Consider the following 26,428-nt stretch of genomic DNA (forward strand, 5'->3'; position numbering starts at 1 on the left):
CTGCGGGAATTTCTGCTTTGACTGCCGACGGCGAGACGCCAGCATGTGGTTAGCAGAACTGTGGCAGTCACCATGAGGTGAATGAAAAGGCGACAAGCTGTATGGAGGGACTTTAGCCCAACTGGGCTGCAGCATGTACAAACACATAAATTACGGTTGCAGTTAAGCTGCAGTTGCCGGGACGCTGCAACTGTGTGACCAGCCTATACAGTACAGCGCCGGTGCGAAGCTTCAATATATCGCGAAATGAAAACAGTTATAGAGCTGCGATCAAATTTCGCATTAGGGAGTATCGTAATCGCCGATTATTTTTTTTACATATCTGTTATCACTACCTGCCCATAGGTAAGCTACTACAAGCCAGGTCTTATTGCCTTGCCATGTGCCGCTAATTCATGATTGCTCCTTACGCGCCTATGTTTACCTTTTGCCACTTCACACGTCGCCCGGTTAGCGCGCCCCCGCCTTGACCCCGAAGCGCACAACGGTGCCGACTGTCGCTACGACGCCTGCTTGCGGCTCCCAACTGCATGGCGAGCCGGTGCGTGCCAACGCTGAGAAACGCGTCACGCGGACTCTCGCACTTCTTTCCGGACACGCTGCGCCATCTGGTGGCGCTGACGAGTAGTCGGCGCGCGCGGCCTCCGAGAAGCGCGGTGCGTCGGTCCCTTCGAACGCCGAGAATTGTTTCCTCGCTTGCTGCACACTCAGCGGCACATACTCAGCGACCCAAACTGGTCCAACCGCTGCTTTCGAGCCTGTTCCTTCAGCACAGCAGCGCGATGTGCTACCCAGTCACGGACTACACGGTGATCCTGTGTAGGCGGGAAAACGGTTTACACACATAGAGAGAAAGGGACAAACAGACAGACCCCCGAAAAGTGCGTCAAGTACTCTAAGAATGCTAAAGCATTGACGCATGTCCACAGCAGCCACGCATAAGCAATGTGCGCACCTTGGCCGGGTTGTAGAACTCGTTGACGCGAATGCTCGATCGCCCGTCGACGGTCTGCAGAACCATTTCGTCGGCGAGGTCTCCCGTGCGCAGTACACCTTCCACAGTGTGAGCCCGAATGGCAGCCTGCCCATCGTGGGGACTGGACACCTCGTTCTGCAAAGAGAAGAGCGACGTCAAACTTCCCGCAGTCGCCCACATGCGCCTGTAAATCTTGACTTTCCCTCAATTTGTGCGTTGCAGTAGACACGAACCGTGAGGAGCGCATCGTCTTGACACCACAAGATTGAGAAAGTATACAGCCACGACAGAAGCATTCGTATGCTTGAAAATCAAGCCACGGCTACGAAAAGACGCCGCTAGCCGTGGAAGACTAATTTATACCACTCAAGACTTAGTTTGCACCGAAATATGAATGCATTTTCGCGTTTACATTGTCAACATTGTGGGGATTGAGGCGTGAGCCGACGCCATTACGCGGGCATTCAGCTGTTCTTTCGTGCCTACGCCGCTCCCCTCCCGTCGGGACGGTTCCCGGCGGTGGCGCTCCACTCGCGATTGCTTCCTATCCCAATATCTGTGGGCAGGAAGGCAAGAATTTAGGTTGTAAATTTAGTGTCAGGAAATCAGGTGTTATGGTATTCAATGAAAACAGTGAACAGACAGTGGCAATAGAGGGCCAGGAAATACCTGGGGCTAAATGAGATAGATACTTCGGTATATGGAAAAACGAAGGCAATAGATATATGCAAACACAGGAAAAAACAATAATAAAGGGGAAGAGAAATTCAGCCATAATGACGCACAGAGCGCTATGGGTATACAATAGGTAGGAGGTGCTCCGGGGTATGTGGAAAGGTCTAATGGTTCAAGGACTTACTTTTGGAAATGCGGTTGTTTGCTTTAAATCAGGGGTACAATAAGGACTCGACGGGGTACCAAAGGTCAGTGGGTCGCCTCGCATTGGGCGCTCACACGAAGACCACAAATGAAGCTGCGCAGGGTGATATGGGCTGGTCTAATTTTGAAGTGAGGGAAGTTCGCAGTAAAATTGAGTATGAAGAACGGCTGAGGAATATGGAAGAAAGTAAATGGGGTGTGAGAGTGTTCAGGTATCTGCACAGGAAAAACATTGATTCACAGTGGAGGAAAAGAACTAGGAAGCTTACCAGCAAGTACGCGGCCTGTAGGATGAGCAACACAGCAACAACGAACGTAAAGCGGAAAGTCAGAGAGGCTGAAATAATCTCATGGGTGGCGGCAATAGAAAGGAAACCTGCCATGAGTAACTAACTGCTCCTACGAGACGCCACAACATACGTCCGAAGAAGTATGTGTTCCCTGGGCAGCGAGCTATACATGAGCGCCGTACAACTGCGTACGTCGGTATCTGTTAATACTTTCGAGTTTGACTCGAATTTAGTGCAAAAATGTGTAAATGATTCTAGTGAAAGGCGAGAGCTTCTGCATCGGTAAGCGTAAGAAAGGGCAAGTCATAGTGGCGACCACTTTAGGGCAACAGTCTCCCTTCTGTTGTCGCGGCGGTGAGAGTGCATCGACGACACGCACGCTTTCGGCATATTGGCGGTGCGACTTTATCCCTACGTCAGATCGCTCTAGTCGAAGCACTCACAGTGTGTTCGAAGTCCTTGACAGCGATGTTGGTGGGCACGAATACAGTGATGTTGGCCTTGTTCAGCTCATCGGTCATCTTAGACTCCTCGACAAGGTCAACAAACTTCGAGGCGCCGAGGTCCTTCATTGTCGTCACCAGGTCCTTGAGATTCACTGCGGCAAAAAAGTTGCAACGTCATAACACGTATGCATCACCACTATGATGTATTCATCAGCTGCACTAAACATTTCTGCTCGTACTACCACTATAGGCTACATTATTCAAAAGCATTTCTGCGGCTTTATTTCCGGTGTTCAGTGTCTTTTCGTGGTGCAATACATTGTGCATCTTTGACAAGGTTGGTTGTGAATTACCCAGCTTTTCACAAGCGAAAACCGGCTACAGAGGAGATAGCGGACGATCAAAAAGATGCATCCAGGGCCTCGACCACGCAGTTTCGTATACGTCTTGGTGGAGACACCGAGAACCATGGAGCAAGGAAAAAGTTAGGAGAGAGCATTACGTCACGCACAGAGAGGTCACGCAGCCAGCCTAGGCTAGCGAACGCTCCGTGAAGCCCATACACTTATTCAGTGGTGGCCCAACACGTGACCTCTTCTTGCGTCATGATCACGAAGCAAGAATCGAGATTTTCTGAGACGTTTGGTTCCCGGTAGCTATGCCAGTAGTTTTATTCGGTGCGCGCTTATTCAGTTGCCGTTGATCATGTGCCTGCGGAGCGGGAGCACTTTGACGTGCGGTCACGTGCTGGGCCACCAGGTTCAATCGCGTTGCTCCCTCCTAGCGTTTTCCTTCCTCCGTGCCGAGAACAGCCGCGTCGCGAGATTCGTGGACAGCGCGCACCTTGGACGCAGCCCGCGCGTCCATTGCGGCCCCGAGCGAACCCGTGGCAGCAAACGTATTTGTCCGTGATTGTCTTGCTCTCGTTCATCGTTCGAATCCTGCAGGGAAAAAAGAAAAAAAGGCACTCAGCTTAAGTGAACAACTGCGAGTGATTTATTGCGATGACATGGGAAATGTCGCGTCACAGGCTTCTCCGCAAACGACAGATTCTTCAACGAGCAAAGGATGATAACATGAGGTGATATGAACGCACAAACAATCCGGCAATAAAGTACATTGCGTAAACATGCCTAAACAACAGTCAATATAGAAAAAAACAGCACAACAATCAATGTGTAACCCACATAGTATGCTGCGACATAACAATAACGCACAACACAATGCCAGTTTCAGTAAACGGAAGGTTATTAAAGCTTTAAAAGCTAAACGCTGTAATGATGAGATATCCCATGGCGCAAGCAACCTTTCTGCGTTCAAAAGACGATTATCGAGGGTCATCAACATTGCCCTCAACATCGTTGCTGTTCAATCGTAAAACAGCTTCATAGAATATGTTCTGCACTCCCCCACGAAAGGCCACACGTGCGACAAGGCATATACGATTCAAAAAGCTATACACCTGCACTGTGTGTGTGCGCCACTCATGGCCAGCCAGCAGAGATCGGAAACAACTCCACATACGTATTACTGAATGGCCTTTATGTATACTAGTACATTTGAGACGGCTGTACTAGCACATGACGGGAATGGGGCGTTGACGAAATTTATTCGTCAACGTTTTTTTCATTCTGCTGCCATCACTTTTTGTTTTGTTTTTAGCGTTTTCAGGATACCGCGCTAAAGGGCGCAGACGGCAGCCTGCGATCGCTATCAAGAGGACTGAGTGCGATCCACCGATCGCAATTGTCCGGATCCGGATCTTGCAAAACCGCGATGGCAAATGACTGTGCAGCAACACTCGATCTGGATCAATCTCTATTCGGATCGGCCCCAATCGCGATCAGAAGTGTACGTGTGACACCGGCATTACACTGCTACATACTTACACTACCCGCCGTCGTGGGGTAGTTGGCTTTGGCGTTGCGCTACTATGCACAAAGGTCGTGGGATCAAATCCCTGCCACGGCGGCCGCACTTCGATGGGGCGAAGAAGTGCAGACAACGCCCGCGCATTGGGTGCACGTTAAATAACCCCAGGTGGCCAAAATCCCGCTACGGTGTGCCTGATGATCATATCATGGTTTTAACACTTAAAACCTTAAACTTTATATTTTTTCACTTATATTTGGTGGGCCTTATACTGGAGTTGGTGGACCGGGCCAGGGTGGCAGTGAGAGACCACGGATTCCTGGAATGAGGAAGCCGCCCAACGGAGGGCAATGACAAATCTATCTCCCTCTCTCTATAGCTAGTTCATAAATATACGTTCATCTCTCTCTCTCTCTCTTATGCCGTCCATAAGGTGATGAAAGCTGTGTCAGTGTGCCTTCGTTGACTCGAACAATCAAGGACATGTCGTCGCATGTCCTTAATTGTTTGTTTTTTCTTTTACTGATTGTACTTGCAGTATATTTTGACGTCGACACGAAAAGAAAAATAGTAGTTGTTGGTCATCGCCATGTTCGTCATCGTCCTGTCTTTAACGGTGTGACCGTCAATTTCCGATGTGTACCAACAGGCACAATTCAACATAGCACTGTGGCTCCTATACTCTTGGACAAATGTACATCCTTTGGGGTGTATATTTGCCACACAATGATAATCGTCATCTGTCTTGCTTGCGTTTCCTTTCTTGGAAACGCTGTGTTCGCTACGTTCCTGTCCAGAATGCTCTGTCGCGCTGATAGCGCGCATGCCGTTTGTGACTTGAAAGTATGCGTACCGGGCTCGCAGCGTTAAAGAAATGAAATGCGGGCGAGACTGATGACGATTATTGTGTGGCAAGATACGGCCCAGAGGGTGTAATTTTGCTTAGGAGTGTAGCCATACACTGAAACTTCGCTTGTGGAAGCCGCCACCTGGTTATAGACGCACTCCGCCGGGAACAAGTATGTACTTTTTTTTATGCGAAGCATATTACGAGAGCTCAACCCAGCTCCTCAGGCGCGGCGGTGTCGCCTTGAATACCACGTGACACCATGACGTCACGACAGAGGAGAAGTGGCTTTGGCTCAACTCTTGCAAGGTGGGCTGGGTGGGAACCGAACCAGGGTCTCCGGAGTGTGAGACGGAGACGCTACCACTGAGCCACGAGTACGATGCTTCAAAGCGGTACAAAAGCGCCTCTAGTGAATGCGGTGTTGCCTTAGAAACGAGCTGTTTCTAAGGCTCAGGCGTGCGTCGCTTGCTCAGGCGCACATTTCGTTGCCGCGCCGAACGCTGCGTTGCTCGACGCTCACCGCGTCCAATGCGGGGCGTCCAAGGCGAAGCAGAGTAACGCATGGGTTGTTTCTTCGTCTAGCCGAACCAAATATAGCCAAGCAACAGCAGTTCACCAAGCTAAACAGTGGTTCAACAACTAAAATAAAGGCTAGTATGCTTCGCATCCTGGGCTTAACCTTACCTAAGCCACAGCCATTTTTTTCTTCCCGGTGAAAAACGGCCACCGGTGAGCTCGTGGCAACGTGTTTGTGTACGTGGTTGCAGCGTCCTTCGTCAAGCTACGCGAGGCGAAACCTGTACTGGAGCCGGAAAAATAGTCGCAGAGAAATGGGACGCCCGTCGTGCGTACGACACACGTAGCACTGCAAGGTAATTCACGCCCACAGATACGGCGTATAAAATGAACAATCGTGTAAATTACTTCCCCGGGCCCTTTGTTACCGCACGGGGCAAGAATTGCATCTTCAGCGGAATTTTTCGAGCTATGCCGTCTCCAATTTCAGCTCCGTTTCGCAAGAAGCTGGCCGGCTGTTCACAACGCAAGTTGCAATATTTGGCTATTTTCGAATGTAAAAGAGCAAGAAAGTAAGAAATCTAACATTCTTGAGCTGTATACGTCTAGGAAACAAGTAAGTATATACTAAACTTACAGCGCAAGTGAAAATGCTGTAAGTGGGATATCTTATTCATATTATGGTCGTAACTGAAACCCACGTTCGTAAAAACCGTGCATCTTTAGCTTCTTAATGGGAAATTAATTTTTTTTAAGTTCACATATTCATTAGTATGTCACATATATATATTTAGAATCTTCAAGAACTAAGCTTTTCAATGATGTATGCGGCAAATCGAAACAATAAGAGAGCCGCCGCTCAAAAAAGTGCTGACGCCACCTGAAACGTGCCTCGCCACGAAACAGCGCGTCCGACGAGAATCGCCGTCCCGGGATCGAATTGAAGATTTTTGGAAAGTGGAGTGCATCGCTCCGCTATTTATAGATGCGATGACAGACTGGCGAGAGAGATTATTGAGGCTGGCCAGGTATACGCGCCATCTGCCATGCGCGTCACGTCAGTTGCTTGGACGGATAAAGAAATCGGGTATTAGCATTTTCACAATTTCTGCACGTGACTGTGCACGAGCTCTGCCTTCTCACTGCGCGTGTGCAGCCCTCCGCTCCCTGGAGAACCTTTCCTTAAACTCCGCAGCAGTAAGCGAGCGTCTGTCCCGTCCACTGCGTTTCTTCCCGCCCGTATTTCCGCTCACCGGCACTGCGTGATGCGCTTCTAAACCCTACTACTATACGACAGCGGTTGCGGGCAAACTGGATAAGCCTAAATTCAAGGTACGGTACAGTACGTTGCTGCTATAACTGAAAAATAAACACCGTACAAATATGTCAAGCGGACAACTTACGCAGGAAGTGCAGAAGCAGAGCCGCATTAACTAAGGCGCACCGCAGAGTCCAGGCGACACCACGGAAGCGGTCGACCGTCAAGTCAACACCTCTGTGCCCGCCACGATAACTTTGCGGATATATATGGCTTTGCTAGAGGTCGCCGATTTGATCCCGACAGCGGCAGCCGCATTTCGAAGGGGGCAAAATAGAAAACGCACGTGCACTTAGATTTTGGGGCACGTTGAAGGACATCACGGTGTCAAAATTAATCCGGAGTCCGCCACTACGGCCTGCCTCATAATCCGAGTGTAGTTTTGGCACGTACAGCCCCATAACCCAATTCAAGTTTATTACTTCTGCCACAAATGCGATGTGCCATGCGAGTCAACGACAATGCTCAACCCTCTCAGAGATTATGAAATATGACGCACAGCAGCGCCTCAAGTAACACCTCTGTGGGTGTTCTGTGCACTATGCAGACAAACAGCAGTGATGCACGCTAGGTAACGTTTAACATCAACTCGCCGCTCTCGTGTTAGCCTAAACGTTGAAGAAATTAAGCTTTAGCCGTCAACATCACGGCTAATTATCATCAACCAAAGCATACAGCACGGAAAGCTTCCCTTACATCAATTTCCACAGTGCGTGGGATCTGCATTTCTTTTTTTGTGTGTGTACATTTGCTTCTGATGTTTGGCCTAGCGTTTTAAGCTGTGCTTTCGGCAAGTACCCAAGTGCGGCCGTCGTGTCAAGTCTTGTACGCTCCAGAGGTAACTGCCAAAGCTGGCATGCCCTTGTCTAACGGATGACAGCACTTGTTTTCCGGTTGAAGAGCGAGTATTCCTGGATCTCGTTTCAGTCGGCAATTGCAAATTGATGAGCATGCTCATTAGGCTTCTTCGGGCTGCAGAACTAACAAGCGCTTAGGAGAAAGTGTTTCTGGCAGGGAGGTTTGCAGAACGCTTCAAGTGCTCATCTAAGAAAAAGAGTCTTCTCACGGAATATTCGCTATAACAGAGTTGCCAAAGATCTGTCTTTGATGACGATACCGTGTATTCGTAAAGTGGCTGACGTGAAGTGAACGACATATAACGTGGCGGTTCAATATAATGGAACATGTAGTTTATATTTTAACAAAGATTGCTGCAGGACTAGTTCGCTGACTGCAAATTTTCCTTCATAAATAGTAATATTTGCCAGCTCTCTTGAGGCTTGAAGTAAATGCGTCGCGCCCTTTCTCGATTTCAGCACTAGAAGAAACGGCACTTGATCACCTTCGGCGGGCATCTGCAGGTTTCCAATGGATATCAGTCCTCCCTGCGCGTTAACGGAAGATATCAGAACGTGTCTCCTTGCAGTTTGCAAAGTCGAATGGTGTGATCACCGTCGAGCACCAAGCAGCGAATGTCTGCGATCGAACCGAGGTGAAGTGTGAAAAACATCAACGCGGAAACCGTCCCCTCCTCCGAGGCGGATGCACACGAGCCTCCACCAATGGGCGCGCACTCTAGTGTCACGAGCCGGACCGGCCGGTGACAACGCGGATGGCGAAGCTGGCTTCGAACTGGGCCGAACCGCGTCAGTCTGCCCCTCGCCAGAGTGAACTCGCAAACTGTTTGCGGTGGTCTACCATGCCTGGATTATTACTGCGCTCTTACGATGAACCACTCGTGCCGCGTGCGTTCATTCTGAGCCGTGATCTTGCGACGAAGGATTGCAGTGAGCATCGCTGACGCTACGGGACCTGGCGAGACTGCAGTCTTGCAAAAAAAAAAAAAAAAAATCTTGAATGTAAGTGTGAAAGCACAAAACCAAAAAGATATAGCTCTTATACTACTTAAAAAGAAGAGTATTTATTCAAAACGATGAATGAAGCATTTTTTTTTAACTTTCCTGCCTCGATCGTCATCTCGCCCCAGCAGGTTTGCAAGAGTTTTGATAAATGCATAGTTTTTTTTAAGTACTTGTTAAATGGCAACTGACTCATTTTGAGCTCGGGAAACGAGTATTAATTAAATGTGCCGTGTACATGTAAACCAGCGCAAAAGCCGTGCAGAACTCTTCATTTTTTGTCCCTTGCAATGAAGCTAAAAAGCAGACGACGCGCAGCGTGCATTGTATAATGCACGGTTGTTCCTTCTTTTTCGCGATCCGGCATGTACTGTAGCATTCCAATCACGAGAGATCTACAAAACCAGCCATCAAAATACAAAATACTTTAGTTATACCGAGTATTACGCGTTTTGGAAGCACGGTTTTTTGAGCGGGACTATTTCCGCCGCGAAGGCAACCGGCTGTCGCGCTTCGGTCATCTGGGCGGGCCCTCCCCTTTTTTTCTAAACTTGTACCCGACTATAGCCGAAAACCTTGGCACGTTCATTGCGCCTCGGCGACCGTGTTCGGGCGTCAACGCGCGAACAGAGCTCGCACGGCCTCGACACCCAAGGACTCGGCCGGACGCGCTTTCGCACATCTACACCCGTGTCTGAGCTGCGACTGTTCAACTTTCTTGTTGTCGATTTCACAGACGCTCGGGTCGTGCTCAGTCAGAACAGTCACCGGCCGAGTACGCCAGGTCGCGCCCACCCGTGGCACATCTTAAAGAAAGCTGAAACGGTTTTCAATTTCCATGAATTGCTGGGATTGGGAAGAAGAGACCTAATAATTTACGGTTCCGAAATTTTTTTCTTCGTTTTGTTAATATAAGGGGCGGAAATCGCTTTCTAAATCACCCCCGCGGACACGCCCCCATCGCTTCCCGGAGCGCCGGGTGAGGTGGTTGCCAGAGGAGAGAACCGGCGAGAGTGACGTCACTCGCGGGGACCGAGCTGCCGGACCGGCGTGCTGGCATGTGCTGGCATGCCTCTTTCCGTCCTGCGCTTTACTGAACGACGCTACGAGAGATTTGCCGCCGCCCCGCCGCTCACTTTTGTTTTCTTTTGCGATTTTCGTAAACTGTTCTTTCCTTCTGTGCTGCGTGAGTGCCTACAGACAAAGGCGCCCAACATGCCCTCGTTCTGCGCAGCATTCGGCTGCGCGAACACAGGCGGGCGAGACGATGTGGTGTTTCACAGGTTCCCGAAGGACAAGAAGCTTGCAGCGCAGTGCGGTGAGGAGAGATAAGTTCATGCAGACGAAATCAACTGCGCTGTGCTCGGACCATTTCCGCGATAGCCGGATAGCCTTACGACAAATGCGGAGACGCGTTGTTGCTAGCGTTGCTATACTCCGTTTCATACATCAGGTGCAACGTTGTGGAGGCTTGAGATACTTCTTGCAGTGGCTGCGTTCGCACTTTGAAAAAGTTCGGTGTTTCTTGACCTGATTTTTGAGAAAATTTTTCATATATAAGCTCAGTTCTGAATGAAAAAAAAAAATGGCCAGGCTTAGCTTGGTTAAGCCAAGAATGCGTTGCATATTGCGCGAGTTGGGGCCCAGCTTTTCCTCCGGCTGTCGTGACGTCACGTCACGTGGTTGCGCTTAAGGTCAGTGGTGGCTGCCCGGCCGCGCCCAAGGGCTGAACTGAGTGATTGCAATATGCAACGCATAAAAAGAATTTACCCATAGAAACAATCCGTCTACTTATACTAACACTTCTTTTAAATGAATTTTCTTTTCAGCATTTTTTAATTGCAGCCCGTCGCGGCAGCTTCACGTGCAAGCTCGCGCGAGCAAACGCCGCTGGCACGCTGCGAAGCATAGTCGGAAACGCGCGCAGTAATAAATTTTGGTGACCGGACTTCGTGCGTAGCTTCCACAGCGTTGGACCTGAGGTATGAAATGGAGTATAGGCTTGCCTAGTGACATTCGACGTACGGTTGCAGTTATCGTGTTTACCACACGGCGGTGCTAAAACTGCCTAACTGTCAACACTAGCATGGAGCACGCATACCGATTCTTCATTGAGCCACAATCGCAAAGTCGTCGAACCATAGTATGAATATTGCACATATAATACCTCTGGCCAACTCTGGATGTGTATGATAAACAACTTCCATGACTGTACCTCGCAGCACTGCATGTGCGCGCTTTGAAACGCAGCACTTATGTTCGCGATCGTGTATCAACACTCAAAAAACCACGGGACTTTAGACAAGCAGCGGCAAGGTGCTTGACATCGCGGAATTGCACCCGTGTTTACAAACTAATGAGAAGTTAGTGCTTCGGCATTCTTCCAGCAGCAAGTTCCCAGTGACACTTTAGCGCATTTTTTCTCCCGTCAATTGGAACGTGCAGCTACATGAAAAAAAAAAAAACATGCGTACCAGCTAAGATTTCCAACGCGCGAGAAAGTGCTCACATCGCTCTCGCTTTTGGCGCACTCAACATCGTCGTTGCCGCCGTTGCCGCCATCGTTTTCCGTATCGGCTGTCGGTTCGAACATGTACGGCGAAAATACAAGCTGTCCGAGACAGCGAGAACGTTCCATAATGCTTACAACTCAGCTATGAAGCCAAAACAGAACAGCGTGCTACGCTCTGAAACGGCAGCGCCGACCGGCGACTGAAGCGAATGACGTCACAGCGGCCCCGACCAATCGCGGGCAACAGCGGCGTTCGCGCGATACCCTGAGGTGCTGGTGCGCGTTTTCATGAAGAACAGCCGCTTGCGCTTGTTTCCGCCCTTTTTGAACCAGATATTCGTGTTCAGGGGACTCAAAACTGTAGAATGCCGCAGAGAACTCCTTTTTTTCGAAAAGTGTTTCAGCTTCCCTTTAAGTTACGATACAGGCTGTGTTAATAAACGCAGATGAACAGAACTTGTCGCCGCGTTTGGGACTTTGATATAACGGTGGCGGCCAAATGTCTTGCTCGGGCAAAGTCGGATAACTTGTTCCACTGTTTTCTTTCGGCACGACTTGACGTTCCACTCGACGACCTTAGCCGTATATGAGCACGGTGTGTCTTGCATATCGCAGGCAGCGCACTTGTCACGAGCACACCTTCGCAGAGCTTCGCTATCGACGAGGTTCGATAACTGCAGCGTACAATTTTCTCCGGGGTCTCCCAGGCGGCGTTGGATATATGCGCTTGTATGACGGTGGCGCAACGTCTGGCCTGCTCGCGCAGTTCAATATGCACGCGTGCATCGGGAGATCTCGCGCCGCACGATGCCGTGAAAAATATGCGCATATGCAATGTGTCTAAAAGTGTGGCTCTCATGCGGAGCTCGCAGCCTGAATGTCTCGGAGGGCGGAACATCCTGGGAGCCTCTGCGAAGCAAGACACCCAAGAAGAAAACACCTGCGCGCGTTACGGTTGAGGTCCTCGCTAGAAGAGAAAGAAAAGCTGCGTCGGTGCACGCATACTCATCGAGTGCAGCGGAGCGCCTTTTCGCGAACAGTTCTGACGACGCCACCGCGCATCGGTCAAACACGTGGACGAGCTCGCAGTGGCACGTACGGTATATGGCCTACGGAGAGCACAAAGTCAACCCGCCTATCGGTCTGAGAACCACTAAGCAGAGGTCAAAACTACGACGCATTGCGTGGGCGCATATGGGGACGAACAGTGAAGCAGCGCCTTGCTGGTTTACTTTTCGTACCAGCGGCAAGGACGGTACGCATCGGGACGACTTTGTTTGGTACGGACGCATGTTCCATTTCAATCTGCCGATAATAAACTGAACGTGTAGACAACGTCGCTCACAGTACAGAGGGCGCGCTTTGTTCTTCGCTAAATTGTACCGGCATCGCCGCCAACGTTTTCGAGTAATCGCGCAGAATACAAAACACTTACTGAAGCCATGTGCCACGGCCCAGTTGAACAGAAAGAAAACAGCTGCGATATATATAGCATCGCTGAACGCGCGTCCTTTCAAATAGCTACTCGCCGTATACAGCGGAGCACTCAAAACAAACACGAAATTCGTGCGAAGAAATGAGTTTGCTAAGATCTCCTGAGGCGGGAACACTCACTTGGTGGTGCAGATGAAGGCGTCCTCGGTGTCCTGGCACTGCTTGGACTGGAAGTTGAAGGCGAACGGAACCGTGGTATTACCGTCCTTGGAGTCGTCCACCTCCTGTCGGAAGTTGCACACGTTCGGTCTGCACAGGGAGAGAGGACGCCACGGTCAAGGGCCCCGGGGTTATCGGACCAAGCGTCCAACAACGTGATCGGAAATGAGCACAAATTAAGATACGTTGGCACTGAGTCACTTTGCTTGGAAACGAGAGCACGTTGAAGGGGCGAGGCACCAAACGCACGAGAAAAGAAGGGTGGTTAGTAGCCAAAACAGCATCGGGCAGTCAAACGAGATGGTCGGAACAGAGACGTCGCCGCCAGCATCGTTTGTGCAGGCCTCTCCCGGCAGCAGTGGCTGGCGTCAGCTGCCTCCATCACATGTCTGCAAACCTTCCTGCGCTCTTATCTGCCAAAATGCGAAAGAGAGTGCAACTGCCGATACGTCACACAAAGACATCTGTCGAATGTCGAACAGCGTGCCAGAAAGCTCCCATCCGGCAAGTATAGTTGTGACATTCCTGCTCATCGAGCACCGGACCCGAAAGCCGAGCGGTGGTCATCTGATTCGCCGATACAGTATACCGCCATTTGACCACCAGTTGCCTCTAGTGATCACAGCGCATTCCCGAGACTGAAGAAGGCAACAAAAATTAAGAAGGGACACACATTTGATGCTGCGACACGATAGAAAAAAAGAATACAGAAAGCGATATAACTGCGCAATTCACGCATACCATGTTCCAGCAACTATACAAGCGCCATTATAGGCACCGAGCTGCACTCAGTGAATGGAGTTGCAAACTATTGGCGAGCACGGGGAATAGTTTAGCACCCATCCAATTGTGCTGCAAGCGCTCAGTGCCACCGGAAAGTGGCCGCGGGGGCCAGTCTGCCAACCACCACCACAGGCGCGCACCGAGAGGTCGACGGAGCACGCGCGCCAAGGAATTCGCCGTTCTTCGCGGCGAGGGGCCGCTGGCACGCGTGCTTCTTCGGCGTGGCTGCATTCGAGAATGCACCGTTTGCACTTGACGCCGGCTCGGCGAGGCCGTTTCAGTTGCAGACACCACGGTGTCTCCTGCTGGTGTTTCGGCTTTGGCGACGGGCAATTAGTTGCTAACCGCGTAATCAAGTGACCCGACAAGAGAGCCGACAGAATGTTTAGCTGCAACACCGCGCTGCACCGAGAGAGTTGGAAAGCACGTGCAACGTACACTCTTCGGATTCGTCTACACTGTACGACACCTCCTCATTTATATTCGGATCGCCTACGCTTAGCACTAAAGGCCGACAAAAATAAATTACTAGTCTCCGTCAAAAGTGTCGCCTGCCAAAACAGCAGACCAAATCGACCGTGTATACAGCATTCGAGTTTGCAATGGATGCATACTCCAACTATGAACTGAAAATCTATTATCCGCCATATTGCAGCAATGCTTCGACGAAAGACCCATGGGGATTTTTTTAAAAGAGCGGAAACTTGGACTCATTGGTGGATGTTCCTACTTGACGTATACAGTTATATCGCTAACACCGACGAGGAAGAAAAGGGGTGTTTTGAACGCGCTCGCGTTGGGAACTTTTTTTTTTTTTGTCGATATTACCGGGATAATTGTATACGTCAAGGAACCGCACTTTTGAGGTAAAACTCTCCGCAATACGTGAAGCACTGAAACCACCGGTAAAGCATGTAATGCTCTTTTTTTTTCTATCCATGCCGTCCGCTTTCATCTTACCAATTTACACGGTCCTCTTCGCTAAGCTCTAACAAGTTCGCAGATTTCCGCGTAATTGTTTCGGTTCAGCTCGTATAAATTTATTCGGACAAAGCATGCAGCAGCAGTGCGGCAAATGTGCCTACCAGCGATTGCCTAACGAAGCTTGTGTACACGTATATAGCAGGCGGACTCGCAATAAGCGCGTGCTCGTTAAGCGCTGCTACGAGATATTTGACAGCGTAAGTTTTCATCAGGTGCCGTGCTGTAGGCAAAACATCGTTGACTGCTCGGAGTCCCGCTCACGAGCTGGTCATTTGCCGCGGGACGTATCCGTTCGAGAAAAGGAGCCGGTTTACAGCGGCAGCCAGTGGTTGAACGGTTCAACTGTTGGGACATCCACAATGGCCGGACTCACGCGCCCCTTAGTTGCCAAGGTCGCGTCGGACCCGCGCGTGTTGGTCCCACCGGACATCCGCGTTAAAGCCGCGACTGCCATGAAAGGCCGGCGCGTCAGCCTGGCTCCATTCGACGCCAGGACAGCGTGCATGCTGCCGCTCTACACATGGCGGACACGAAAGGCGAAATTAATACCCAACAATCACGCAGGTCGCGCGCATGATGGGCAATAGTAACGTCACTTAGAACGCGAAGGAACTAAAACAAAAGCACCGCCATCCCTTCCAGAACTGGCCCAACAATCTACCCAACAAGGCTGCGAACCTAAATATGTAATATTCAACTATGGCAAAACGCCACACACATTCAATATTCTATCAGACCAATATACCACTTTTTTTATTGCGATAGCAGCTATATGCACACTCCAGGCGCCGTCGCCATCGGCGTTGCCGCGAGGTTCCGTATGAAATCCAAGGGCGATAAAATCGTCGCCGAGCGCTGTACGCTCTATGTGCGAGTGAAAGCGCGCAAGGGTGAGCCAGCGATCGCGGCTCAATCGCGCACGCAAGCAGAGATAGCAAGCAGGAAGCGCGCCGTCTTCCGTCGCGCGCAAGGCTCCGGAGGCAGGGTAAGGAGGAGGGGAGGGGGTTCTACTCTGGGCCGCTGTATCTTGAAAGCCATCTGCGAGGGGGATAGAGTCTGGCCGTACCAGCCGGTACGCTGTGTTTTCGCGGCTTAGTTCGCGTTGATGCGAGACGCAGCACGAAGGTCAATTCGCTCGCTGCTGCTGCCGCGCTTCCCCCCTCCAGCGTTTTGACAGCGAGTTTGCGCGGTCATCGAGTGAGACGTGTACATGTTTCCTTGTGCGCGCGTGACACTATGCTTCTTCATGTAGTTAGTACTACTATGTTTACAAGTTTACACGGCCGATAAAACTACTATCCTTTCTTCGTATACCTGTCCACTAATTGGCTATCGCAATCAATCATCCGGTTTCGGGCGAATCAGACCTTTTTTTTGTGAAATATCCAAAGCAAAGGTAGACATAATTCGCGGGATCATTAATATATTTAATGGTGCTATGGCCGACCTGTCAAGTGTGAGAAAAATTCAGACGTGAGTTCCCATGAAGAGATGATTTGCCTCGTCCCGGAAAAGGATGTTAGGGTAAGCCTGGACTTCGACCTGTCAAGCGTGGGAAAGATTCCAGCGGGCGTTCCCATATCGACACAATTATCCGATTCTCCGGTTCTCCTCTCCCTCAAAAAATCGTCACCTCTTTATGCCCTGAGCAGACACAAAGGAAAGGACGAAGAGGAGAAGTCACGAAGGAGAAGAGCTCGTCGACTTCAAAACCTGACAAAGGCACTGACACTTCCACAAGTTCGCCCAGTTTTTCAAGAAGACATCGACGACCACAAGACCGCGAGGGGTTATATAAGGCCGTCCTGGCCCCCTGTTAATCAGAACCACTCGAGACTCAGATACAATCGCTACCATGTACCAATGAAGTAAATACATATTTTTCTACTTCATTTTTCACCACCACGATGCCCGCCTTCGTCGTCGTTTCCTGATTCTTGCGGTGAAGGCCCACCTCACCCGGTCGAGGTCGTATCAATGGTCATGAACTAAACAGCATTGCTTTAAAGTAGGGGCGGGCGAATACTCGGAGTTTCGAATACTACACACTAAGTAATCGCGCGCGAAAAGGTACAATTCGGTATTTTCGAATATTCGCAAAGAACCAAATGTTTCGCAACAACCGAATAAGTCTGGTTACTGTTCTTCGCCTTCTAAGTCGCGAATTATCGCAAGTCAGGCACCGACAAGACCAATGCACAAACAACAAAGTGGGCAGTGTTCTCGGTCTACGTGACAAAATCTGACTTTGGCTTGTAACGTGTCTTTGGCAGTCTAGCTAGGTATCAGTTTTATCTTTTTAAGATACAACCTGCACCGTTTTTGTCGCAATAGGCTATTTTATGTTTATTTCATTTCCATTTTATTACCTTAAAGACGCTATCGGGGTATTACATAAGCGGCGGTTAACAAGTGGACACAAGAAAAGGCAGTTGTTACATTGAAATACAAGTTTGAACAGTAACTAGAAATTGTGAATGGCATGTGATGGCAGCGACATTGAAGGGTAGGTCATTTCAACCTTTGGCAGCTTGAGGAAAAAATGGAGCTTGAAAAGTTACAGTTCGAGGACGAGAAACTTGAAGTTGATCGCTGGTGCGCTGTGACATGCGTGAAGGTGTTGGCATGACGTAAGGTGGGTGGCATAGCGATTTGTAAAAAAAAATTGTGATAAAGAGAGCGTGGCGATACGACGACGAAAAGCAAGAGATGTCAAGCTATAGATTCTGCCTTTAAGAGGGAAATGCTGATGTTATATAAGTATGAAGAATGGATGAATCTAGTCGCACGATTCTGAACTGACTCCAGTGCATTGATGATATATGTTTCATGAGGGTTCCAGATGGCGGCGGCGTATTCCAGTTGTAGTCTGACAAATTATTTGTATGCGAGTAGTTTGACGTGCTGTGGAGCATTACGAAGAGAGAGAGAGAGACAAAAGGGAAGGAAAGACAGGGAGGTAAGCCAGTGTAAATACCGGCTGGCTACCCTGTGCTGGGAAAAGGGGTAAGGGGAATAAAAGGAGAAGCAAGAGAGCAAAAAAAACCTAGAAAAATGCACACAGTAACGCGATGTTACGCGCAAGAATAGTCAAAGGCGTTCGCACAATTTACATGTCCTTAAGAACTTGAGCAAAGCCCTTAAGGCCTTGAGTGCCGAAACCCATCTGGACCAGCGTCCTAGAACTTTCTCTTCTGTGAAGGGGCGATTGTCCAGTTTTTCGAGCACGGTCACGAGCACTTTTCTTGGCACATTGTAACGTGGACAGTCACAGAGGAGGTGCGCGGTCGCCTCTTCGCAGCCGCAGGTGTCGCAAGCAGGTCTGTCGGCCATTACAATGCGGAAGGAATAGGAGTTCGTGAATGCCACGCCGAGCCATAGGCGGCACAGATGTGTTGCTTACGCTCATGGCAACCCTGGTGGAAGACGGAGCTGCAAAATTGGAATTAATCTGTGAAGACGTGTGTTCGTGAATTCACTGGTGTTCCACAGAGTTAGCGTAAGCTCGCGTGCGAGGGAGCGAAGACTTGTGGCTGCAACTGTTCTTGACAGCGGTATGGGTACAATCTGGGCACCGTCATGGGCCGACCGGGCAGCGTCATCCGCACTGTCATTTCCCGAAATTCCGCAGTGACCCGGTATCCACTGGTAGATGTGTCCCTTGTCGATTGCGTAATGGTGGAGTAGTCGGATGTCTGCGACTAATTGCACATTTGGTCCGTGGTTGAAAGGGGACAGCAGACACTGGAGAGCTGCCTTTGAATCACAAAAGATGGACCATGAATGTGGTGACTTGGGACCTGTAAACTGCAGAGCAGCACGGATAGCTGCGAGTTCTGCAGCCATGGATGATGTAACGTGAGACGTCTTGAATTTGATAGTGACAGAGTGAGCGGGAAGTACCACTGCTCCAGCTGAACATTTAGAGGAGACAGAACCGTCCGTGTAAACGTGGGTGCGTTCGCTGTGTTTTTCATGTAAGAATGAAAGGACGGTTTGTTTGAGGGCGAAAGATGACATCTCCGTTTTAGTTTGATGCCAGGAATAACAAGAAGGGCCTGGAGTGGATGCAGGCACCACAGCGGTAGAGATGGTCGTGCTGCAGGTGTGAAGTTTGACGGTAAACTTCTGTGGTTGGCAGCAATAATTCTGTTAAACGCTGAACGAGGTCGAGCGGCAGGAAGGGAGGCGAGATGATGCGATGGAAGTCGGGCGAAGTGCCTGATGTGCACCCTTAAGGAGTCGACATGAATATACGTATTGATAGGGTGGTCATGCGCGATGGCTATTGTTGCTGCCGTTGATGCACACCTGGGAAGGCCAAGACAAAATCGCAAAGCTTGAGCTTGTATAGATTGGAGGGCCCGGAGGTTGGTCTTGCCGATCCCACCAAGCACAGGTAAGCTGTAGCGTAGGAGACCCAAGAACAGTGCGTTATAGAGTTGGAGCATTGCACTCACAGACGCACCCCGTGACTTTCCTGCAAGAAATCTGAGCACGTCTGTTATCATCACTAGTTTCCTTTTTAGGTAAGAGACGTGAGTACTCCAGGAGAGGTCTCCTAGAAAATTATTACTCCTAGAAAATTATTACTCCTAGAAAACGGTGCGTCTTCTCGTAGGCAATAGGCTGTCCATTAATTCTAACAACGTATTGTCTCATTGTTTTGCGCGTGAAAGCGACCATAGAGCACTTCTGGGAGGACACCTACAAACCTCGTGCTCGAAGATAGCTGGATGTTAGTGTGGCCGCTTTTTGCAGTCTGGCGCGCACCTGTGGACGCATCGCTCTTGATGACCAAATGCATATATCGTCAGCATAGATCGACACATGGACGGATTGTGGAAGGGTATGAGCCAGGTCAATGAGCACGAGGCTAGATAGAGTGGGGCTCAAGACTCCGCCTTGTGGTACTCCGCGGTAGGTGTTGTGCTGTGATGATGCACCATCCTCTGTTTGCAAGGAGCATGACGAAGGTGACGCCTCAGGAACCCTAGGATCTTGTTCGCTGACGAAATTATGTTAGTCGCATGCGCATTCCAGGAAAGGTCGTAGGACAGGGTTACGCCTAAGTACTTATAGGCTAGAACTGATTCCACTGGGACGTTTGCAATTGTGTAGAGAAATAGGATTACGACGGGAGGAAACCGAAATAAATTTGCACTTTTTAGGGTTCAAGGCCATTTGCCAACGGTTGCACCAGTCCTGCACGTTATTAAGGTCATTCTGGAGAGATGCTTGGCCAGAGAAGTTAGTCAAAGTACGATAAATCACACAGTCGTCAGCGAACTTGCGAATAGGACAAGATACATGCAGCGGAAGATCGTTATGTATATTAGGAAAAGAAGCGGTCCTAAGATGGAGCCTTGAGGGACACCTGAAGTGACAGGGAGGCGTTCGGAGGAGAAGTTATTGACAAGGACGAACTGAGAACGATTAGTAAGGAATTCTTTTATCCATCATACTATGTGAGGATCCAAGTTCAATCTGGATAATTTTATTAGCAAGCAGTTATGAAGCACTGTGTCAAAATCTTCAGAGTAGTCTAAAAAGATGGCATCGGTTTGAACGTTGTTATCAAGATTAACGTGCAGATCATAAAGGTAGTTAGCTAGTTGCGTTTCACATGAAAGCCCTTTAGGAAAACCATGTTGAGAAGGGTGAAAGAAGTCTACCGAGTCTAAAAAGCTCGTGATATGCGAGCATATGAAATGTTCCATGATTTTGCAAGGGACACTAGTTAATGAAATGGGGCCGTACTTTAAGGGGGAGTCTTTGTTACTCGTTTTGAATACTGGAATGACCTTTCCCACTTTCCTATCATCGGGTAAGGCACCTGTAGACAATGATTGCGAGGAGAACAGAGTGAAACATGTGCCTATGGCACACAAAGTCCTTCAACAGCATTTTTTTCCTGCTTTTACGAATGTTTGCCCTTTTTTTTCTTTGGCATCCATTTTTTTAAAAGCTAGAAGCCGAGCATTCACTCTTTGTTGAAAAGCTTGTCTGCAACCACGCTCTAAAGTTGTAGAGGGGATATTCGCTTTTTTTTTTTATTAACCATTACTGATGTGTTTGAAACTGATGCTTTGACCCGGATAGTTTTTTTTTCTTTTTTTGCCCTAGTCAGTATACAGGCGTACCTAATTATACCGAAATAAATATGTCTGCTGTAGACATATGCGCCTGCGTTCCATATTTGGATTCGATTCGTATTCGCTAGTATATATTTGCCACCCCTTGGAGATAAATTTTGAGGTCTACGCCGTATTTGCGGAATTGAAGCAGGTTTTCCGAAGTCCTCCAGCGCTATGAATCTTGGATAGCAGACCTTTAGTTTGCCTCAAATCCCCTTTCTCTAATAACCGGTGAGAATCGCCTTCAAAATAACCCGAATCGATATTAAGTAGTATATAGGATGTCAACAACCCTGCAGTTGAGTTATAGAAGCACAGTTAATTCCGCACAGAATGATTGTGCTTCCTTCGACAAAGCACTGCTCACCCTTTCCACCAGGGCTGTCGTGCGGGGAAGCCGAAGAAGCCGTCATCCCTCCACGGCCGCGTCTCCACGATCACGGCGGTGGGCGTCTCTTCGGCGCTACCGCTGCTGCTGTCTGCAGCCGCCGGTGCTCCCTGCCCAATCCTGCACAGTGATAAAAAAAATGTCGAGCAATTTATTCAGCAGTAGCAATCGCAAAATCAGGCGGCAACTTGCCCTCCTCCGCACTCTTAGACAGCTAGATGTAATAACCATCTGCTGAAAGAAAGAAGTTGGGCCTCGAACATCGCAGCAGACAGCCGCAATAACGCTGCGGCGGTTATTGAAGTCCACCGGATTGAATTCAGTCTGCGTGCGTCTCCCTGAACCTGCATTCTGCTCGCCCCACCCATGAACCAAGCAATTTTTTGCTATATATATATATATATATATATATATATATATATATATATGTTCTGTCTAAGAGGGGTAGCGAACCGGTCACTCGGTCTTTGTTAAGACTGCGCGCGCATGGTGAATAGGGCGCAAGCTAGGAAAACAGCACACATACGAAAGACAAGGAAGACGGTGATCGGCAACCATCCTGTACACTTGTCTATGCAGTGCAAGCTTCTTGTTCCGCAAATTTTTACACTGCAGATAAAGAGTGACGTGGATGATGGACGCTTTTTCTCCTCTGCCTCATTTCCGTCCCCATAACTTGTCTTTCTCTGGAAGTATATATATGAAGGCTATGGCGTGGTGGAATTCCATCAGAGGAGCTAACTTCTCCATAATTAAATGCACGCTCTTTTTGCGAACTTCGGGTTTTCATTAGCTCCAGTACAATTGGCAAGAAGTGTGAAATGAGCGGACGATTTAGCCAGAGTAGGCTAGAGCATAATTTCACTACAAACCACCTATATAAATTTAGAGACGGGAAACTACACCTTCCATAGTGCAATGGAAATAAGAGTAGCGGTGGCATTGTGAACTAAAGGTTGCGACCGAAAGATGACGCTGACAAAATCAAAACCAACATCATCATCATCATTACGTAGTGAGCAATATGGCCGCTGCGGTAGCGGGGCTTGTCGCGCTGCTCGCTCGCTGGTTTTGGGCCTCTTGTTACCGCTTTCAGGGCGGTAATCGTGTGTATATATTATTATGTCGCCAGGTGACCGAGAGGCTTCAAATGGCAAAAAAAAAAGAACACTTCAAACAAGTAAGCTTATATTGTTTATTGTCAATGGTGAATGAATCAGTACATGCTCACCACTTTCGCACAGGCCAGGTGGACTTCATGCTGGCAGCCACTGAGCTTACAATATACAGAAACACGGATAGTCATATGTTTAATCCAATTGTACGCTGAAATCGGGTGAAGTTTCCTCATGGTGTTCGGCACGCCGCTAAAGTAGGTAGAACGACGCTTTAGAGAACGATACTTATGCTGAGCTACCCTCGTACTTGAAGTTGCGTACAGTGTAGCTTGACGTGTTTCATCCTACACGTATATTGTCTGCGCTCGACGATTTCAGCTAGATTAAAAAAGAAACTTAAAAAGTGGTCCGCAACGATGTACTGTCAGCAAGATAGGCTGGAGCTGCCATGTCACATCGCTCTCAGAATACATTGGCGAAAGGCACGTAGCGTAGGGGAAAAAAACGTTGTGCTAAATTTTGCAGCATGTGTTGTCTGCTCTCGGCAATTCTGCTGCACATTTAGCGTTCAGGTACGGCAATAAAGGTGGAGAATAACGAAGTGGAGTGCTCGAAGGAAAGCAAGGAACATTATGGAGACAACAGTGCTTACAAGGGCTTCTGCAAATATTGTGTCAATAAACAAGGACACTAAATAAACATTTAAGTAAGCCCAATTTATGCTCACGTATCCTTGTAATATGCAATTTATGGTTTCATGTAGAAAAAACACCTTGGTTTGTGTATTCAAACAAGGCAAAGAGGTTGCAAGGAGATGAACACTTCAACTGAGCAGCAGGGATGAGCAAGGGACACCTGGATCCAACGTTTCAACAAGCAGACATATTTGTGAGGGCCCTGACGAAGACAGGTTCCCACGCTGAGGCTTCCCTTGCTCGTCCACTATACATAGGCTGAATGTTAAATCAAACTTACTCCGAGCATATTTCAAAAACAGTTTTGGGAAAACAGTTTTGGGAAAGTGTTCGGGTTTGTCACCTGCTGTTTGAAGAGACGGAAAAATTGTTTTCAGTTTTAGAAGCGCGGAATAGGCCGAGTGCGTGAACATACCTTTTCTAGCAACCTCTTACGGTGCAGGGCTAGCCTAGCTATTGATCTTATGCAAGCTGTACATGAACCATTTGCAATTAACAAATGTACAATAATGCGCGTATTCATATAATTCTAATCCTAGCACTTGCCATCTCAACAACATTCCCTCAGATTTCATCATGTCATGTAAATATCTTGCTATACACATTACCGGTAACTTCAAGTGGGCCATTTATATAAAGCGCGTCATTAATATTGCTAATAATATGCTCCATTACATACGGCGCAACTTTTCCAAAGCCCCATCTACGTCAAAAGTACTGCTTTACAAGACTAATACGTTCGAAACATTAATATGCATCTGCAATATGGGATCCCAGTCGCGTTAATCTTACCTCAGTAGAACGTAGTAAAAGATAACTCTACTCGTTTCATTCTCTCTAATTATAACCGCACTGCAAGTCTAAAATCGAACCTACCAGTTATTCCACTAGCTAACCGCCGTAAAGTCGCCCGTCTATCACCATTTGTCAAAAATTTTCCATCACACCACACTTCACGACGACTCCGTACTGTAGCCTCAGTACACTTCAAACCGTGTCGATCATTACAGTTACGTAGGAATTGATTCGTGTTACCCGAAGTGCTTCTTTCCATCTTTCATTCCCCATGCATTTAAGGAATGGGGCTACCCTCGCCCAAGTATCGTAGCCATCACCGATAACAAACTTTATTGAAAACATTAGCTAACATTGTATAATCAGGGTAATTATATTAACAGAACTCACTGCACTTGTTTGTTTGCTTAACTCTACTACTTTGTAACCACTTCCCTCTTTAATTCTATATGACTCTGAGGGTATTTTAAATAAAAAGATAAAATTATAAAATGAGGAGTGACCGCCACAGTTGCATTCATCACGAAGTATAATTTCCTGAATATTGAGTTGAGCGCGTTTGATCGTTCTAAAATTCTTTGCATTTCCATCTAACAAATTATTCAACAATAATTATTCAATAACAAATTATTCTATTCATTGTTATGAGGAAGCATGTGGTACCTGGCGGTAATGCCCACCTGATTTCCAAAGAGCAGATGACAGAGTTTCTGCATTAGCAAGCCTATTACATTGTTTCTGTTCTGGCCGTCATGGCTACAATGACTAGAAAGGAAACAACTCGGGACTCAACATGTTACTTCTCTGTTTGTCATAAAACGCGCTTAAGTGCAAATAAGCTCGCGTGTAAAATTTTAGCATTCCCGGTATGATACAAAACTGTAGACTTGCTTTCCTGATAGGGCTCATCCCCGTCTATCTGGTAAACTTGCAAACATTTCATAGTTCAAGAGAAATTGTTGTCATTATGGTGACCGTTGAGCTTCTTATGGCTTGGCGTGGCCAGCTTGCAGACCAATAATGTCTCTTTTGTCACTCTTCCTGAAAAGAGAAATGATGAAGCCATGTCGAACATGCAAACAAAAAATGGTGAAACAAAAGTTACTCCAATAAATGAACAAATCATGGTTCTAGTTGGTGTTCAGAAACATACCTTGCGAGTATTTTGGCCCTTGATGTTACTGCAACTGATGACACATTCACTGTTGGCTTGTGCGCCCAGAGACAATAGAGTCCAAACAAGCGTGAGCAGCGTTTTGGAGGCTGGAGTCGAAAGAAGGAAGACCCTCAGTTACTATGGCGGAAGCGTGAGCGAGCTTGTGATCCATGTATGGCTAAAAACAGTGCACAAAACGCTCCATTTCTTTCAATAGTGTCTTTGTGTGGACTGTGCTTAATGAAGCCTCGATTAGATTACAGTTTCTTCTGCCAGATACTAAGTAATAAACAAAGTCATTTTACTATGTCTTAAGTGCTATTAATCTAACTGTATCACCGGAAGTACATTTGCCACTAATGTGCAGTGAGGTTATCGCAGTTTATAATTTATGCAGAAACAGCCGAACTATTTATCATTTATACTGTGCCCCGTGTTGGGAATTTTAGCAGTGTGACAAAATAACAAGAGCCTCGTTCGAATTGTCTCTGAAGAGCAATAACTTCTTTTGCTTTTCTACTTTTAAGAAATGACAACAGGAATCTGTTTTATCGGCCTCACACGCAAAGAAATTCGAAGTTGAGAATGCGAAGCAATGAATTTTTACTCACCGGTACACACACCCAGAGGCTGCAAGGTTAATCCGCTTTGGCGGGTAGTCTCCAAGTAGGTTGTGCTTGGTTCCAGTGATGAATTTTCGCACTAGCTAGCACGTTTTTTTTTTTAATATCTAGCACACGTAATTACGCGGTCAGACGCGGAAGATCACTAATGACGGAAGCCGTGCAGCCGTTAAATCAGTGAAACGCCACAGCTGATAAATTCACCGTATATAAACACGTTCCATTGGTGGCGGCTATCGAATGTGGAACGAATAAACAGGCTCAGATATTATTATTATGTAATTAAAACGAACTTGCGTTATGCTGCTCAAAGGAAACTTCCACCCCGTTCACAAATATTACCGCCGTACAATTCTAATCGATAAACGCCACGGACTGCAATCGATGCCACTGGGCTGCTGCGTATCACACGTCAGTGAGGTCTCAAAAGCTTTATTCAATAAAAGCACCTATGTTAATAACGTGAGTCCAATAAAACAATGATCTGCTTATTCTGAAAAACAATCGCAAGTGAAGCATGTTTGTCGGTTATTATATGTACATTTACAGACCAAATATTATAGGGTGGACGGATGGAT

The 26,428-nt window shown here is 48.0% G+C and overlaps 1 protein-coding gene across 1 annotated transcript in view; it reads right to left on the minus strand.

Moving 5' to 3' along the window:
* Nucleotides 1–26,428, minus strand: part of LOC139060748 (transforming growth factor-beta-induced protein ig-h3-like) — a 66,736-nt gene that overhangs the window by 14,378 nt on the left and 25,930 nt on the right. Inside the window, exons 2-6 of the mRNA XM_070539824.1 lie at nucleotides 21,443–21,583; nucleotides 13,133–13,261; nucleotides 3,435–3,532; nucleotides 2,589–2,743; nucleotides 956–1,111 (exon numbers count right to left, since the gene is read on the minus strand). Of these exons, the coding sequence (XP_070395925.1) occupies nucleotides 956–1,111; nucleotides 2,589–2,743; nucleotides 3,435–3,532; nucleotides 13,133–13,261; nucleotides 21,443–21,583 (679 nt within the window). The remainder of the gene's footprint in view (nucleotides 1–955; nucleotides 1,112–2,588; nucleotides 2,744–3,434; nucleotides 3,533–13,132; nucleotides 13,262–21,442; nucleotides 21,584–26,428) is intronic.

This window comes from Dermacentor albipictus, chromosome 6, assembly GCF_038994185.2.
Source record: "Dermacentor albipictus isolate Rhodes 1998 colony chromosome 6, USDA_Dalb.pri_finalv2, whole genome shotgun sequence".
Taxonomy (NCBI): domain Eukaryota; kingdom Metazoa; phylum Arthropoda; class Arachnida; order Ixodida; family Ixodidae; genus Dermacentor; species Dermacentor albipictus.